General features: G+C 39.2%; 1 protein-coding gene across 1 annotated transcript in view; it reads left to right on the top strand.

Moving 5' to 3' along the window:
* The window catches only part of HIBADH (3-hydroxyisobutyrate dehydrogenase), an 84,925-nt gene that overhangs the window by 56,980 nt on the left and 12,633 nt on the right, over positions 1–15,312 (top strand). The window contains exons 5-6 of the mRNA XM_056336719.1: positions 13,936–14,069; positions 14,624–14,700. Of these exons, the coding sequence (XP_056192694.1) occupies positions 13,936–14,069; positions 14,624–14,700 (211 nt within the window). The remainder of the gene's footprint in view (positions 1–13,935; positions 14,070–14,623; positions 14,701–15,312) is intronic.

Below are 15,312 nucleotides of genomic sequence, written 5' to 3'. Positions count from 1 at the left end.
AAGTGACTCTTGGTACAAAGGCTTACTTGAAGTATGAACTTCTCAAGGTCTTTGTAACCTCACTGGAGAAGTGATTTTTTAAAATAGTATTTTTTTCTAGAAGGCATTATGTTTAATCAGTGTTTAAGTATTAATTAGCATGAGAACCATGTTAACCTCAGTATTAACTTTAAAACTGCGAAGTTGGGAGGGGATTCACAAATATGTACATTTTTACACTTTCATGTAAATGGTTACAGAAAGTGAAACCTTTTTCTAAAGCAGTTGCTACACTATGTACTTTAAGAGAAGGAAAAAAAATAGGAATTATGAAGGGAAACATTTTAAATTCCTCCAATTGCTTCCTCCCCCACCCCCCGGTTAAATAGCATCTAAAACGGCCAAGAGAAACAAGATAGCATGAAAAAGCTGTGAGCCACTAGGGGTCACTGTTCGGTAATCAACTTCTAATGAACCAGAACTGTCAGGAAGGCCAATAAATTACACTGTGGATTTTTCTAATTATGAATTCCTATTTAATCATTCAATGACAAGTTAACTGTGGCAGTGGTTCTATATACTTTGCATACACAGTTATGTTAATGTACTATTATATTTCTTAGGATGGAGGTCCTCCATCATTAGAGCAGTTCATTACCAAAGACTCTCTTATCTAATCATAATTACTGATTATGAGAAATAATTAACTTTGTTACCCTCTTGATTCTGTTCATAGGCAAAATGCACTCTTTTTCTTTTCTTTTCTTTTCTTTTCTTTTCTTTTTTTTTTTTTTAATAGAAAACCAGGGAGAGTATTGACTTTAGATACTTTACATTAAAGAAAAAAGGTTAATTTGGTTTTGTGCAAAATTGCCTAAGTTATAGTGTTGGAACAGTTACAGGTAGTGGGGAAAAGGAGGTACATGAATTATTTTATACTGGGTCTCCTGAAGTTGTCATTTAGTACAGTTAAATATGAAAATGTGTTTTGTTTCATGGAAGTGCAGCATTTGGAGCAAGTAAAGATTTGTAAATTTGAACCATATGATTGCATATGTGCTGATCCTGAAATAATAAAAGTAATAATAAAAATAGTCTCTCTTTTTAAAAATATTTCCATACTAAACTTAAAATTAATTCATACATAAAGAAGTATGACTTTTAATTAAATTACCAGGGTTTGAACTCATTGGATAAGTGGTATCAAATACATTTGAGAACACTGAAAAGTACATTGCATTTTAGGCTGGATGGCAAAGCTAAATCTTGTCGCCTGAAAGAGATACACTGTTTTGCAGAGGAGTAATAATGGAATTATGTGCAGAGGTTCCCTAAACAGGAAATAGAACTGGGAAAGGCCTTGTAACAAAGGGATTCCTTAAAAGGAAGCTCTGTATCTTTCCAGTTTAGGCAGCTTTTCTAGCAGTTGTCATCTTGCATTATTACACTGCTTTGTCTTTTCAGTGCCAAATAAAAGGTTTGAGAATTAACTGTGAATATGCTGAAACTGGGCAGCAGAAAATGCTTTGTTACTTTATGGATGTAGAGTTAGGCATGCTTAAGAATAGGCATATATTTTAAAGGAGAAGCTGAGAGATGGACCGTGTGGGCTGTTTACTGTATCCAGTGGCAAGATTCAATGCCAAAGTGCTGGCAGAAAGGACGGACATATCTGAAGCAATGCACTCTTGACAGTGGTTCAGATTCTAAGAAAAAATTTTGAGACTTATACCACTGATGACAGTGACAAGGTTCAAAAGTTCATTCAAAAATGTTCAATGCGGTCTACAGTCCTATTATTTAAGCATTCATTTCCGATTTCAGTTAGTAAAGCTTTATCAGTTGTCCTGTCATAGACTGTACCCAGAAACAGGTAAAATTAAAACTCACAGCTGGGCAACTCTCTAGCAGAAAATACTGCAGATGGATTTATTTTAAAATTACCTGTCTGACGCTTCTTTCTGGCTGTATGTTGCTATTTTATTTTAAAGTTCTGTTATATTCCTGCTGTTAAATACTAGCTAATTTTTAAATGCTGTGAATGTAAATATACCCCTACTGCTTGGGACTGGCGTATAGCATTGCTACATCTTCAGCTCTAAGGTGAACTAGAAATGCTTAGGAATAGGTATGCTATGCTGTTCCACCTCATTTTAATGCTTATTGTTTCATTTTTCTGTGTTTACGATGTTTTTATTTTCTTATATAAAGGAAAGGACTTATGAATGCATCAATAGAAATTTACCTGCATGACTTTAGGCTTCTGCAGCTGGCTTTCTAAGAAGCAAACATTCTGTTAAGAACACTTTAACCCCTACCTGTTGAGCAATGCAGTTTAAATGCATACTTCGGTGCGATTTTTTTTTTTTTGCAATGTGTTTAATGCCTTTGTTATTCAGCAAAAAAGCATGCTACAGTATTTTGTTGCTTTTGGGGACCTATATGAGAATACCATGTCAAAGAAAATCATAAAGGACTAAAGCATTTCAAGTATTTTTTTTTTTTAAAGGGATTAATTGCTTGTTATGGTTGTACCAATACTGGAGAAATAATGTAAACAATAATATTAAAAATTCCTGGTTTATTTTTCCTTCAAAAGTTCTTGGTTTTTTCTTTGATAATAAAAGGGTTTCAGCAATTACATAGCTATTCCATGATGCCATGTAAACATGCTTGCATTTTACTGTGGAGTTAAGGCAGAATGCGTAAGTATTTCATACTTTGCATACAGAGACATTCAAGTCCAACTAGCAAAATCTGCAAATGTAGTGGTGTATGGCTAACTGCTTTTTGTAATTGACAGAGCTCAGCAAGGTTGGCCACACATCTGGTTTTGTTGGTCATGAATTTGCCTGTATGTTGCTCAGTCAGAAGAGATGAGATGAAAAGTTGTGACGGCAGGGTGGACTATTGGTTCTATTTGTGGCTTTTGCTATCCCACACAAATATTAAGCTTTTGTGGGTTTGATGTTGTTAATTTTGGTATTGTCTGTGGATTCTAGTTAGAGCAGATAGAACAGCTCTCCTGGGATTTTACCTTCTCTTTCTAAAGGGACATTATAGACGTTCATCCCTTTGAGCTTTTTCTCCTATAGTCCCATCACAGTCTTATTTTCTGGTTGCTGATCTGCTGCATAGAGTGGAATCTTCTGAAGAAAAAGGTTGTGATGACCTCAATGGGTGTTAAATATGCAGCTCTGTCACCTTTCTAATGCCAGACAAAAATTACTCTTGTTTTCATGCTGTGTGACTGAGATGAAATTTTATTTCTAGGACTTGAAGCCTCATCTGGGCAAGACAGGAATAGTGCTAGAGCCCGTTTGCTAAATTGTTGTGCAGGGGGTTAGCGCTGGCCCACGTATCTGAGAAGTTGTGTGATGTTCATATTTCATTTTTGGATCTTCTCTTAGAAATTCAAACAGTAGCACTGGGCACGAAGATGATGGGTTATTTTCTTTGTTTCTCTTGTATTCAATATTTCTGTTGTATTTGATGCTGTGCTTACTCAGAACTTAGCAATGGTTGATCAGATAGCTTAGTGCCTTGTGCTTTACATTTGGACTGTCCTGAAGTCCGCTTTGAGACTTGGATATCTTGGAAATACGGAATATGCTGCTCCCATTCTTCACTGGCTGTACAGCCTTCTTGCTGATGTTCAGATAAAAAATGAAATACTTGTTTTGAACTGTGGTAAGTTCTGTGCAGTTAGTTTTGCTGTCCACAACTGTAGATACTTAGTGTTGTGTTTTAATCTTTCTGTATAGGTCTGCAGCCCCAAATGACATTTGGACCATGTAACTAAATATTAGGAATGGGTAAAGAAGTAGCCAAATCTGGTACTTCAGCAAGAACACCTAAGGAATTTTTCTGTTGTCTAGGCCTTTTATGGTGGAGTATGGATTAAAGGGAGAGAATAGGAAAAAAGACTGATTCGAACTACTGTTTTAAAATGTTTTTGATAGAGTATTTTGGATATTAAAAATAAGCAAATAACTTAATCAATTGTACTTCATTTCCTCTCTTATTGCAGTGCTGTTAACCTTTTTACCTGGTAACTTTTCAGGTGCTTTGATATTTCTGTTTGACTTACAATGACTAGAAATAAATGTGGTGCTTTTAAGGAAAAATGCTGCAGACAGAACGATCTCATCAGGCCTTCCAGCTTGTACTTCTGTTGAAAAAGTTAAAGTATCCTCTGTATGTATTTGCCTTTTGCAACTTATTTTCTTTGGCTAATCCTTTTGGAGACATCAGTTGCTACTTAATACTGTCTCGTAAAATTTTCCTGGTGCATTCCCCTCATATTAAACTGCCTTAAAAACAGCCTCTACTCAGTTTTTGTGTGATTTATATATTCTTTTCTGTGTTTTGATGTCCTTCTATAATATATCTAAATCAGATTGAAGATTTCTATTCTAGCATCCGTGGCCAAGTTCAAGTACTAATCCCTATACAATTCCACTTAGGGCTTCCTTTAAAAGCATAAAGCTTCTCATTACCATTTTGCCTATTTTGTTTAATCAGTTCTTTATCCTTTCCTCTACACTACTTCCTACCTTCAGTTCCTGGGGATGTTTACATAATTTTTCTGTGCCCAAAAGGGATATCTTAGGCTACTATAATACATGTATGTACCTATTGTTTATATACATGTACCCTCATGATTCATGTAAAACCCTAAGTGTATTCTCCTTGAGGCTCTTGAAGATCCTTTCGTTTACAGCAACACTTCTCAGATTGGCATGTGGGACTGGAGAGTTTGGTACTGTCTTTTGTCTTTGGACAGCATCTTGCAAAACAGGGACCCAGCAACGGAAGTGCTAAAGAAAGGCTATTACAGCAGTCTTACAACAGAAGGCTGCATCTTCTGCCTTCAGGTTATTGTAGGAGGCAAACTATTTAATTCTCCCTCTCTTGCTGGGCTGCCCAGAACAGGTAGCATATTGTTCACCTCTCTTACATCTTTCTTTCAGTCTCTGCTACTACTAAGAAAATAGCTGCATTGAGCATTAATGCTGATGCACACAGTCTGATCCACTCGCCTTCATTCTTGCCTGTGCTTGTGGGAGGGGGAGCGGAGGAGGAGGAGGGAATTATTATTCTGCTGCTGACACAGGGAGAATGAGAGTGGCTTGATGCAACAGAAGATTATGTTCCCTGAGGATAAACAAACAGAAGGAGATAAATTAGGAGAGAGGATAATCCTGTTAATATGTGCATTCCTTAATTCTGATTCAGTCTTTCAAAACATATGATTTCACAGAGGTTAGAGATTTAATTAGTACCTGTAAACCATCTCTTAAAGTTTACCTTTTTGATTGTGGAGTAACGCTTGGAGTTGGCATTTGAGATGCACAAATTTGCACATAAACAGGAATTGTAGGTCGTGATATGAATATTGCGTGAGGGAAAAATAATAATGTGCACATCACCATACCTTCCTCAATTAAAAAAAAAAACAACAACCAACTTCATATTCTCTGGACTTTTTCACAATACTGTTTGTTAGGAAGTCAGAGCAGCTTATTCCTTGCAGTCTTCTGTTGCTTTTTCAGCAGAAGCTGGGCTATTGTGATATTTATCTGAATTCAAAGAAGGCTAATTAAAAGAGCTGCTGACAGTTGTTGTGATCTGACTTTGACTGGAGCTTGATGGTCATTATGGGTAAATAATGAACCAGGTCTGCAAATGTAGCAGCTGCCAACTTGGGATAGAAGAACAGCTATTGCGTCCAATTTAAGGATCTATCGACCGCTTCCCTTCTCCCTGCAGATCTTCCTAGCAGAAAACTAGTGTTTTCTACTGCTTTGTTTTGTGGTTTCAGCTATTTCTGATATAGTCTATAATTTTCTCTTAAATATTTAACCTAGTCCATTATTAGCTTTCAGAGTTAACAACTTTTCCATTGGGCTTTCTTTGCATTTTTGTTTCGGGCTTTGGGTGAGCTTTTTTGCAGTTTGTTTTTATGTACGACGTAACTGCTTAAATAACAATGCTAATGCGTATTTAATTTGCTGGTTGCTGCAGAATAAAAATCCGCTAGACTTTTTTTCTTTGTACAGCCATACTCTTAAGAAATTGTAAATTGAATTATGCTGTGAAGAGATGCTTCGACTTCCATAAGCGTGCTTTGGTCTGGAGTAATATTGAGTGCTAGCTGTATAAATCTTCAAAGCATTGACCTGAATCTCCATTTCCCTTTTTGTTCAAACATCACTAGTTTATGAGATACGGTGATGCAAAGCTCTATTTATCAGAAGAGAAAAACAGCAATGACTTTCATTAAGGCACACTTCCAAGTACATTGTCACTTCATCATGAGCTTTGCCTTGTCCCATTAGCAAGCAGGAATGGTGCGTTAAAGGGAAAATTTTAATAATAGATTAATTCAACTTTCTTCTAGAATCTCTGCCATTATAAATGCAGTACAGGTATTTAAAAGCCACCACAGAATTTGATATACACAAGAAGTTAGCGCATCTACCCAGCGTTTGCTCAGCTGCCATTAGAAAAGGCAGCGTGTGTTATGTAAAATGTACGAAGGCGCTTGTGCATAGTACATAATGCAGCAGAACTAGGGATCTTGCTGGGAAGAAATGATCCCAAGCGTGCCCCTGTAAGACAAGTCTTGCTTTGAGATATAATGATGAAAAATTGCCCATTTATTTGTGTCTTTGCGTTTCAGCAAAAATGAAACTTTGAGTCGTTGTCTGTGGTGCTGCTGCAGGGGTTTTATGCATGTATGTGTGCGTCCGTGTGCACGGGCGTTTCTGTTCTTGCTCTGCAAAGGCCAGCAATACGTTAACAAGGGGTTATGTTATGCTGGTTTATGTTAAACCAGATCACCCCCTAACATGTGCGGAGCCATTCATCTGTGTCACCAAAACCCAAGAGAACATCTGACATGGACTTTGAAACAGAAACAGTGATCACTTACAAATCAAACATGGCACGCTCTAAACCGATTGTGCACGGCAATCTTTTTGAGAAAGGACAACTAATTGAACATGATAAAGTGTAAAGTTAATTAACACCCTTAAATTTGTTGATTACTTTCACGGGATTATATTGTTCGTTGAGGAGCAGCTTTCTGTCCCAGCTGTCGCCTTTTTAGCAAACGTCCTGGTAAACAATAGAGACACCATAACAAGTCGTAAATGGTCCCTGTGACAGCAGCCCCTTGTGAGGCTGCATCTGTAGAAAATGATTAGAACAATTGCATTTTAAAGACGGCTCACATTGCTGCTCGGTCCCATCGGCCCTCTTCTTTATCTCCGCTGATGGCAGACTGGTTAAAACATTTAAGTTCTTTTGAGCAAATTAAGTGATTTACTGTGTTTTAGTTATATGGCAGCAGAATAGCTTCATAGGTCTAGCTTTGATGCTGATTTTTGCAATAGGGAGAAACACAAGTGCTCTGAGTGGTGGTTTGTTGTGGGCTTTTTTTTCTGAGACGGTTTAATGTGTGTGTTTCCTGGAAAAAGATTGAGGATGGCAGACGGTGTCTATGGAGCAAGTAGAAAAAAATTATACCCTATTTATATTTTATGAAATAAGTAGTATCCTCATTGTTATTTTAAATTTATAGTGTGGTTTAAAATATTCTGCATTTATTTCCAGTAGGGATTTGTAGCTGATTTCGCCTATACGTGCCTTTTAATTAGTTTTGCATTTATATATGTAGCAAAACAGTGGTAACCTTTTCTGTTAATCTTTCCTTGTGTGTCTTCCTTTAACTTTTTGTGAGTTGCAAAAGACAAAGTATTTCATGTGAGCTGGCAGGTACTTAAAAATAATTGCTTAGTCCTTAAAAACACACACACACAAAAGATACACAGATGCAGGCTTTCAAGTTCAACCTATCTGAAAGAGAGCAAACATGACAAGAACCTGCTTGTCTGAGGCAACTGCAGTCACTTAAGCTGCATTTTTGCAAAAATACTGGAATAAAGGACCAGTGTTCCCTTGCATTTCCCAAAGCGCAACAGGCAAAGCCTCAACTCTTACACTTGAGAGTGCAACATTGTAAAACGGGAGACAGGATTAAAACTCTAGCACTGTTTTTCTTGTTTATTTTTTTTTCCAGTTTAGATCACAAAATTAGTTGTTAAAAGTGCTCAATAGACTATGTTGAATTAAAAAATGACAAAATAGATGGTTTTTTGCCTAAACTTCTTGATGTTACAGCCCTCATGTCCAGCTTGTCCTTTGGAGTCTCTGAAACAGCTGTATTCACATTGTTTCAGTTTTTCTTCTCAACTTTGTCAGCAACAAATTTTTTTGTCTGCAGGTGCAAGGCAACAGTGGTTTAAATATTTTGGCACAGCGATATGCTTGGGTGCTTTGTGTTTTCAGCAACATAACCGTTTTCAGCATCACCACTGTGATGATGCTGTGACACATAGCCTTATAGTATCATTTGTTTTTAACAATAAATGCATTAAAACCAAAAGCAGATACTCTCTTGTCACATCTTTACATGAACATTGTTTTTTTCTAGCAAATTGTATTCTTAATAATAAGCAAGGTGATTGAAGCCAAGCTGCTTTAATGATGTAACTATAGAGGTAAGACTTCCTTTTTTTTTTTTTTTTTTTTTTTGTACCAGAAACATCAGTGGCCAATTAAAAAGACTTTTTCTAACACACTAAATACTGTTGTAATAAGCAATGAAAAGTGAATATGGAAGGCCAGGATGCCTTGGCTACTGAACTAGGCTGCCAGGCCTGGAGGCTAAAACTCGAAGTCACCTCCAAACTGTCCCAGGATAGCTGGGACCAGTTTCTGTTGTCATATGAGGGCTTCTAAGTCACCATTCACATTATTCACATTTTCATCTAAAATTTTGAACTTGGGAACCACTCTGCATCAGGTTCATGGAGCAGTCCAGTGGCAATGAAAGTGAGAAGCACGTGGATTGAACTAATCCTTGCCCCACATGTAACTCAGCTAGAAGCAACAGGATAGTTTGAAGACCAGTTCTTTATGTACCTCTTCTGATAAAATAAATTAATTTTTCAGATCTTACTGCAAAACCTTTTTGCACCATAGCAGGAAACCCATCTCCACGTTATATGCTGTGGTATAAAGTACTGCAGCACTACTTTATAACTTCTCAACATGGTTCTTCCCAGATACATTTTTTTGCATGTCTCTCCACTAGCTAGACCTCTTATCATATATATTTGAAAACCTGTTCCTGCCAGTTTATATCTCTGGGAAAAACTCTGATGGTGTTATGACCTCCTGACATGGAGCTGAGCTACTCTGTGGGATCTGCTGGTGCGACCTCCTTCTGCACACAGGTGTGGGGGGATCATCCTAGAGAAGCTGAGCGTAGGACTTGGTAGATGAGGGGAGAGCGGTGGGTGGTGCCTACGCTGACCTGAGCCAGGCTTTTGGCAGTGCCCCCCCCCCGAGCCCCCAGGCAAGCTCAGGAGCTGGCTGGGTGAGCGGGCAGTGATGGGCTGAGCGCGGGCTGAGGGCAGAGCTCAGGGGCTGCGACCAGCGGCGCAGAGCCCAGCCGGGGGCCTGTAGCCAGCGCTGTGCCCCAGGTCAGCGCTGGGTCCCGTCCTGTTCAGCTGGGTCATCGGTGACCTGAGGGGACGGAGCGCAGCCTCGGCAGGTCTCCCGATGGCACAAACTGGGAGGAACCGCCGGGACACCAGCAGGCCGTGCTGCCCTCAGCGAGGCCTGGGCAGGCTGGAGAGCCGGGGGGAGGGGACCTCATGGGGTCCCACAGGGGCCAGCGCGGGGTCCTGCCCTGGGGAGGGACAGCCCCTGCACCGGCACAGGCTGGGGGTGGGCTGCTGGGGGGCAGCTCTGCGGGGAAGGGCCGGGCGGTGCTGGGGGACAGCCGGTTGCCCGCGGGCCAGCGGTGGCCCTGTGGCCGAGAAGGCGGGTGGGAGCCTGGGGCGCGTTAGGGGCAGCGTGGCCAGCGGGTGCAGGGAGCTGATCCTGCCCCTCTGCTCGGGCTGGTGAGGCCCATCGGGAGTGCTGGGCCCAGCGCTGGGCTCCCCAGTCACGGGAGACGGGGAGCTGCTGGGGAGGGCCCAGCGGGGGCTGCGGAGCTGGTGAGGGGCCTGGAGCACCTCCCTGGTGAGGAGAGGCTGGCAGAGCTGGGGCTGTGTAGCTGGAGAAGGCCGAGGGGGGTCTCACCCGTGCGTACCAACACCTTAAGGGTGGGTGGCAGGAGGACGGGGCCGGGCTGCTTCCAGTCACTTCCAACCCTGACCAACCTGTGATTCTGTGACTGCAGCCACAGGCTCCAGCAGTCTTGCTTTGCAGCAGAGGAAATCTTCATATGCTAATCACAAATACAGTTTCTCAGAAAACCATTCCCTGAAGATGAGAAGAGGCTTTTTGTATTTTAGAAAGAACAAATCTGTTCTGAAGGACTTTTGACCCTAACGAGCAGTGGTACATACATACATCTCTTAGGTGGTAAGAGATCTTCAAAAAAAATCAAAAGATAAAAAAAAATCATTGGCTTTTTAAAATTGTATTAGCTGTGCTGCTTTCTTCATTGCTCTTTTTACTGTTAGAAGCTGATAATACTTTACTGGCTTGTGTTGTTGGTAAGGAATCTGTGATTGTGAAATAAAGCTGTGCATTCTTGTCTAATGATTTTTTATTTCTATTTTTAGCTGAAGTTACAGTTCTTGTACTCTTAGACTCCCTGCCGGAATTTTTTTAAATTGCCAGTGTTATAAATTCGCTGTGTTGCTTGTGATAAAATAGCTGATAGTTGGTAAGAACCCTAGATGATAAAATTTACCCTGAAGGAAACAGGTTTTTGTTTTTAAAAAGAGAATTTTCCAAGCCTTCTGCATTATACAACAAATTGCTCTTTTTTTCTACCTAATTTATTTTTTCTATGTGAAATGTGTTTGAACAAGTGAGAGAGTGCAGCTGTCAGAAGATTAACCAGCTGAAAACTATTGTCAGCATTAATTTTGCTCTAATAAATGACTCTCTGAAGCTATTTAGCAGTCTGTAATCTAGATACAAGGCTATTGACCTATGATGGATAGTACTGGATTTTGTTTGTAAGCTTTGACTTAAATTGTCTACTTAATTTGCTGCAGGTCAGATCACAGGATTAGTGGTAAAGGCTATTATGTGGTTTGAATAAAAATAGCTAGAGGAATGGAATGAAAATCATTGTGTTTATTAATGTAGCAATCTTTGTGGTCATGTACATAGTAAGCTGGTAGCCAACATGATGACAATGACCTGTTTGTGTTAGCTCTAAATCTGGGCTTTGCCCTTAGCACAGTTCTTGTGAGTTGCCCAAGGAGGAGTTGTTCTAGTGAGATTTAAGGATTGGCTGCAAATAGGGTGTCTCTCAACCTGAGCGGGAAGATCTTTACCAGTCGATATTTCAGTACCTCAACAGTTGTATGTACAGACTGATTTTTTTTGAAGTCGTGGACCTGACTGAGTTCTTCTGGATGCTCCAGTTACTGCACTCACCAGTACAAGAAAGATACAGATTTACTGGAGTGAGTCCAGCTAAGGACCATGAAGATGATGAAGGGACTGAAGCATCTTTCATATGAGGAGAAACTGAGAGTGCGGAGACTATTTAGCCAGAAGAGAAGGCTTAGGGGGAATCTTACCAACATGTATAAAAACCTGATGGGATAGAAGGAAGAAGAGGGAGCTAGAACCTTCTCAGTAATGCCCAGTGACGGGACAAGAGGCAATGGGCACAAATTAAAACACATGAAAGACTATCTGACACACAAGAAAACACTTTTTTACTGTTAGGATAGTAAAACACTGGAAGAGGTTGCTTAGAGAGGCTGTGGAGTCTCCATCCTTGGAGACATTCTAAAGCCGACTGAACATGGTCCTGGGCAACCTGCCTCAGCTCGAGCAGCAGGGTTGAACTTCCTGATCTTGAGAGGTCCCTTGCAACCCCAGCAATCCAGTGATTCTGTGATTCTAGGTGGTAATGTAGGTTGAGCAGCTACTTCTTCAGTGGAAGCCGCTTTTCTCTGTTGCCTATTTTCACATGATTGGTAGGTATTTACTATTTTTGAGAGCTTGATCTATCAAATTTGTCTGAAATTCTTCAGTGACTTCAAAAGGAGATACATGTTGGAAGGCAGAATGGGGGAAATAAATGCTTGACAGATACAGAAAGGGGCATTGGTAGACATAGTCACACAGAGCAGTTGCACAGAGACAGTACATCAATTGAAATTTTAATGGGAAAGCTATCAAAAACTCTTCAAATTCTTCAGCGTGAGGAGCTGCAGTGTAACTGCCCTTGATGTCGAAAAGGAAGTCCAGTACTGACTGCTTCACTCTTTAGCTGTGGTGCAGCACTTACAGGGCCTTAAGGCTTTAAGCTGAGAGAAGCTCTGATGAGCTTGGTATGGTTGCTCACCTTAGCAGGACTTTTTGTGCAAAAACTTGGTTGCCATGGTGGCTTAGTTGTGGCCTTATTGTTTTTTCTATTGTTTTTATTGCATAATTTCATTTATTACTGGGGCACAATGAAAACAGAAATGTCCTGTTTAAGTAGGATATATTTCTAACAGAATAACTTTTTTGCTATTTGAGGTTAGATTGTATTTTTTGTTTCTTTGCTTATTTTTTAAAAAAGCTCTGTCTTCAACTGATAAGCTTTTTAAGAGTGCATTTTCACTTGTCACTACACAACAACTAGCTCACTGAAGGCAGTTCCAGTTACACTCTGGAAACTATTTCAATAGAAACATTTATTAATATTTATTAATGTTTATTATGGTAGCTAGTTGGCAACAAAGAACTGTGAACCATAGCTGGAGAGCAGCCTGATTTACTGTAGAAATGAAATCCAAATGGTCTGCCATGTGGAGGAAGCACAAACTGTTTCACTGGGACATTCTATTTGTAAGAACACTGTACCTAGTTGAGCACATTTAATTTGAAAGTAGGTTGTTATCTACAGATGTACATGCTAACAGACCAAGTTTGATGCATAGAACAGAAAATATACAGGGGCTATGCTTCTTGCTGGAGTGAAAAATAGTGAGGAAGCTGTGTTCATCAGTTTGGGCCAAATTTTCCTAGCAGTTCGATCCATTAAATGTTGGGGATGGGGAGATGGAGGATGTACGAGTAATTCTTACTAGAATTGGGCTTCTTTTGAGGAATAGCGTATTTCATGGAAAAAATTGCTGGGTTTGTGCTTAGGAAATATATAATCAAAGAACTATGTTGTGTGCTTACTGACCTATGATAAAGACAGGACAGGTTTATAGGAATAAAACTGGGCATAGTGTGTTTGTGTGTGTGAATCATTTTTATATTGTTTTTTTACATAGTTCTTTATGTCATTGTATATGTGTTAAGTTTTTATGTTGGAAACTCAACGTTTCTCAAATTAAGTAGAATTTTGCTTCAGATTAGAAATGTAATAAACTGCAGGGATTCAGAAGTAATGGTTTTATATGTCTGTGTCTTTCAGATGTTCAATTACATGAAAATCAGAAAGCATTGATAAAAATTAGCCTAGGTTTGGAAAAGCTGGTAGAAGCAGACTTAACTTTGAGCAGTAGTTTGACAATAGTTGTATGCAGAGTAGTTATAAAAAATAGATATTTTTTTTAGTAGTTCAGATACAGTGAATTTTGTTGGGTGCAAAGTTGCAGGGAAGGGTTGATTGTTTCTTTGTATGAAACTATAGTGATACTGCCAGTTGTCTGTAAATCTTGTGAATTGTTTATCCACCAGTATGCCTGAAAGATAAGGTGGCTTTATCTTCATCAAATGTTTGAGAATTAAGATCTCTGATCCTGCAAGTAATGGGACTGTAGGCTTGCTTTTACTTAGGCTTTGGGAGATTTATTGTAAGTGAAGTGTTAAGCACATGAATTTTACATCATCAGACCCTTACTGGTAGAATAAACTACCACAGTTTTTTTAAATAGTGATATTAAATTCAATGTTGTCCTGATTCAGGTGTTGGAGCTGCTCGAGCTGGAAACCTTACTTTCATGGTTGGTGGAGTAGAACAAGAATTTGATGCTGCCAAAGAGTTACTGACATGCATGGGTTCTAATGTGGTCTACTGTGGAGAGGTTGGAACTGGACAGGTAATGCTTCCTGAGGGGTTACTAGTCATCTCAGTCTTTTATTTTTGTTGCTTTGGTTTTCTTTAATGATACCTACTCTTTTATTCCAGTACTAAATGCATGATAATGTATCTTCATACTCCTTTGCTTGTTCACTTGTCTTCAACCATGTGTTTGTAAAATAACTTGTATAGCTTACCACAAAAACCATCTGATGTGGTGCTTTTCTCCACATTGGCTTGTTGAGATTATACTCCTTAGAGGACAAAGATTTTGATTTTGTTTCTTCTAAATTTAGATTTAATGAATGTTCTGAAGGACAAAGAGCCTTTACATGCCACGTATGCTAACCAAGCTACTAGACTAAGAAAAAAATATTTCCTAATCTCTGAAGGAGCCACAAGGCAGCTTTCATTGACTTCACCTATCATAGATTTGTGCTTTCTGGTGCTACCTTTAGAAGAGAGTTGTCGGGACACATTTAACCATAGTGTCCCAGACCTAGTTAAAGAAGATTCTGCCATGTTAGGACTGTGAAAATGCAGAAAGTAATTGATGGTTTAACTTATTTTCAGGCTGCAAAGATCTGCAACAACATGCTCTTGGCCATCAGTATGATTGGAACTGCTGAGGCTATGAATCTTGGAATCAGGTTTGTTTGACTTTTGTATTGGATGCAAGCATTTTTTCTGTGTTAACAGTTTTTGTGGATTATGGCTGACTTTTGCTGAGACAAGGATGATTAGATGACATAGATAAACGCTTTCCAGAAATTCTTTTATAAAGCCATTAACATGCTAAAGGGATTATTTAAGTAAAGTAGGGCTCTTCAGAACAGGAATATTCTCCTGTATTGGCTGTATACTCGTCGCATTCTGCATCTGAAGTTAAGAGTTTATTTGTTCTGTTGTAGTGCAATGTACAGTGTCTGTCTTGCATTATAAACATGCAAAGGTAATATAGAGGTAACTTTGTGTTTGCATTCTAAGCTAATGTACAGTATATTAAGAGTATTATACTCCCATATGGCTCTTCTTGGCTTTTACTTTGCCAAATTAGTCCAAAATGCATTGTAAATTAAAACCTCTAGTACAGTATGTATATTAAATGAAGACCAAAGCATAAAAAAGTATCTACCTTTCTGTTTGACATTATCACTGCAATTTGTCATAATCAAAGCTCCTACTTTGTCAAAAAGCTGGAGTATGCTCCACTACACTCTTGCCAATGCTAAGACTAGCATTTCTTTTCTAGCAGTTGGTAC

The sequence above is a fragment of the Falco biarmicus genome, chromosome 4 (assembly GCF_023638135.1).
Source record: "Falco biarmicus isolate bFalBia1 chromosome 4, bFalBia1.pri, whole genome shotgun sequence".
In the NCBI taxonomy this organism is placed as follows: Eukaryota; Metazoa; Chordata; class Aves; order Falconiformes; family Falconidae; genus Falco; species Falco biarmicus.
Note: the sequence above shows the minus strand (reverse complement) of the source record. Positions and strands in the feature narration are given on the sequence as shown.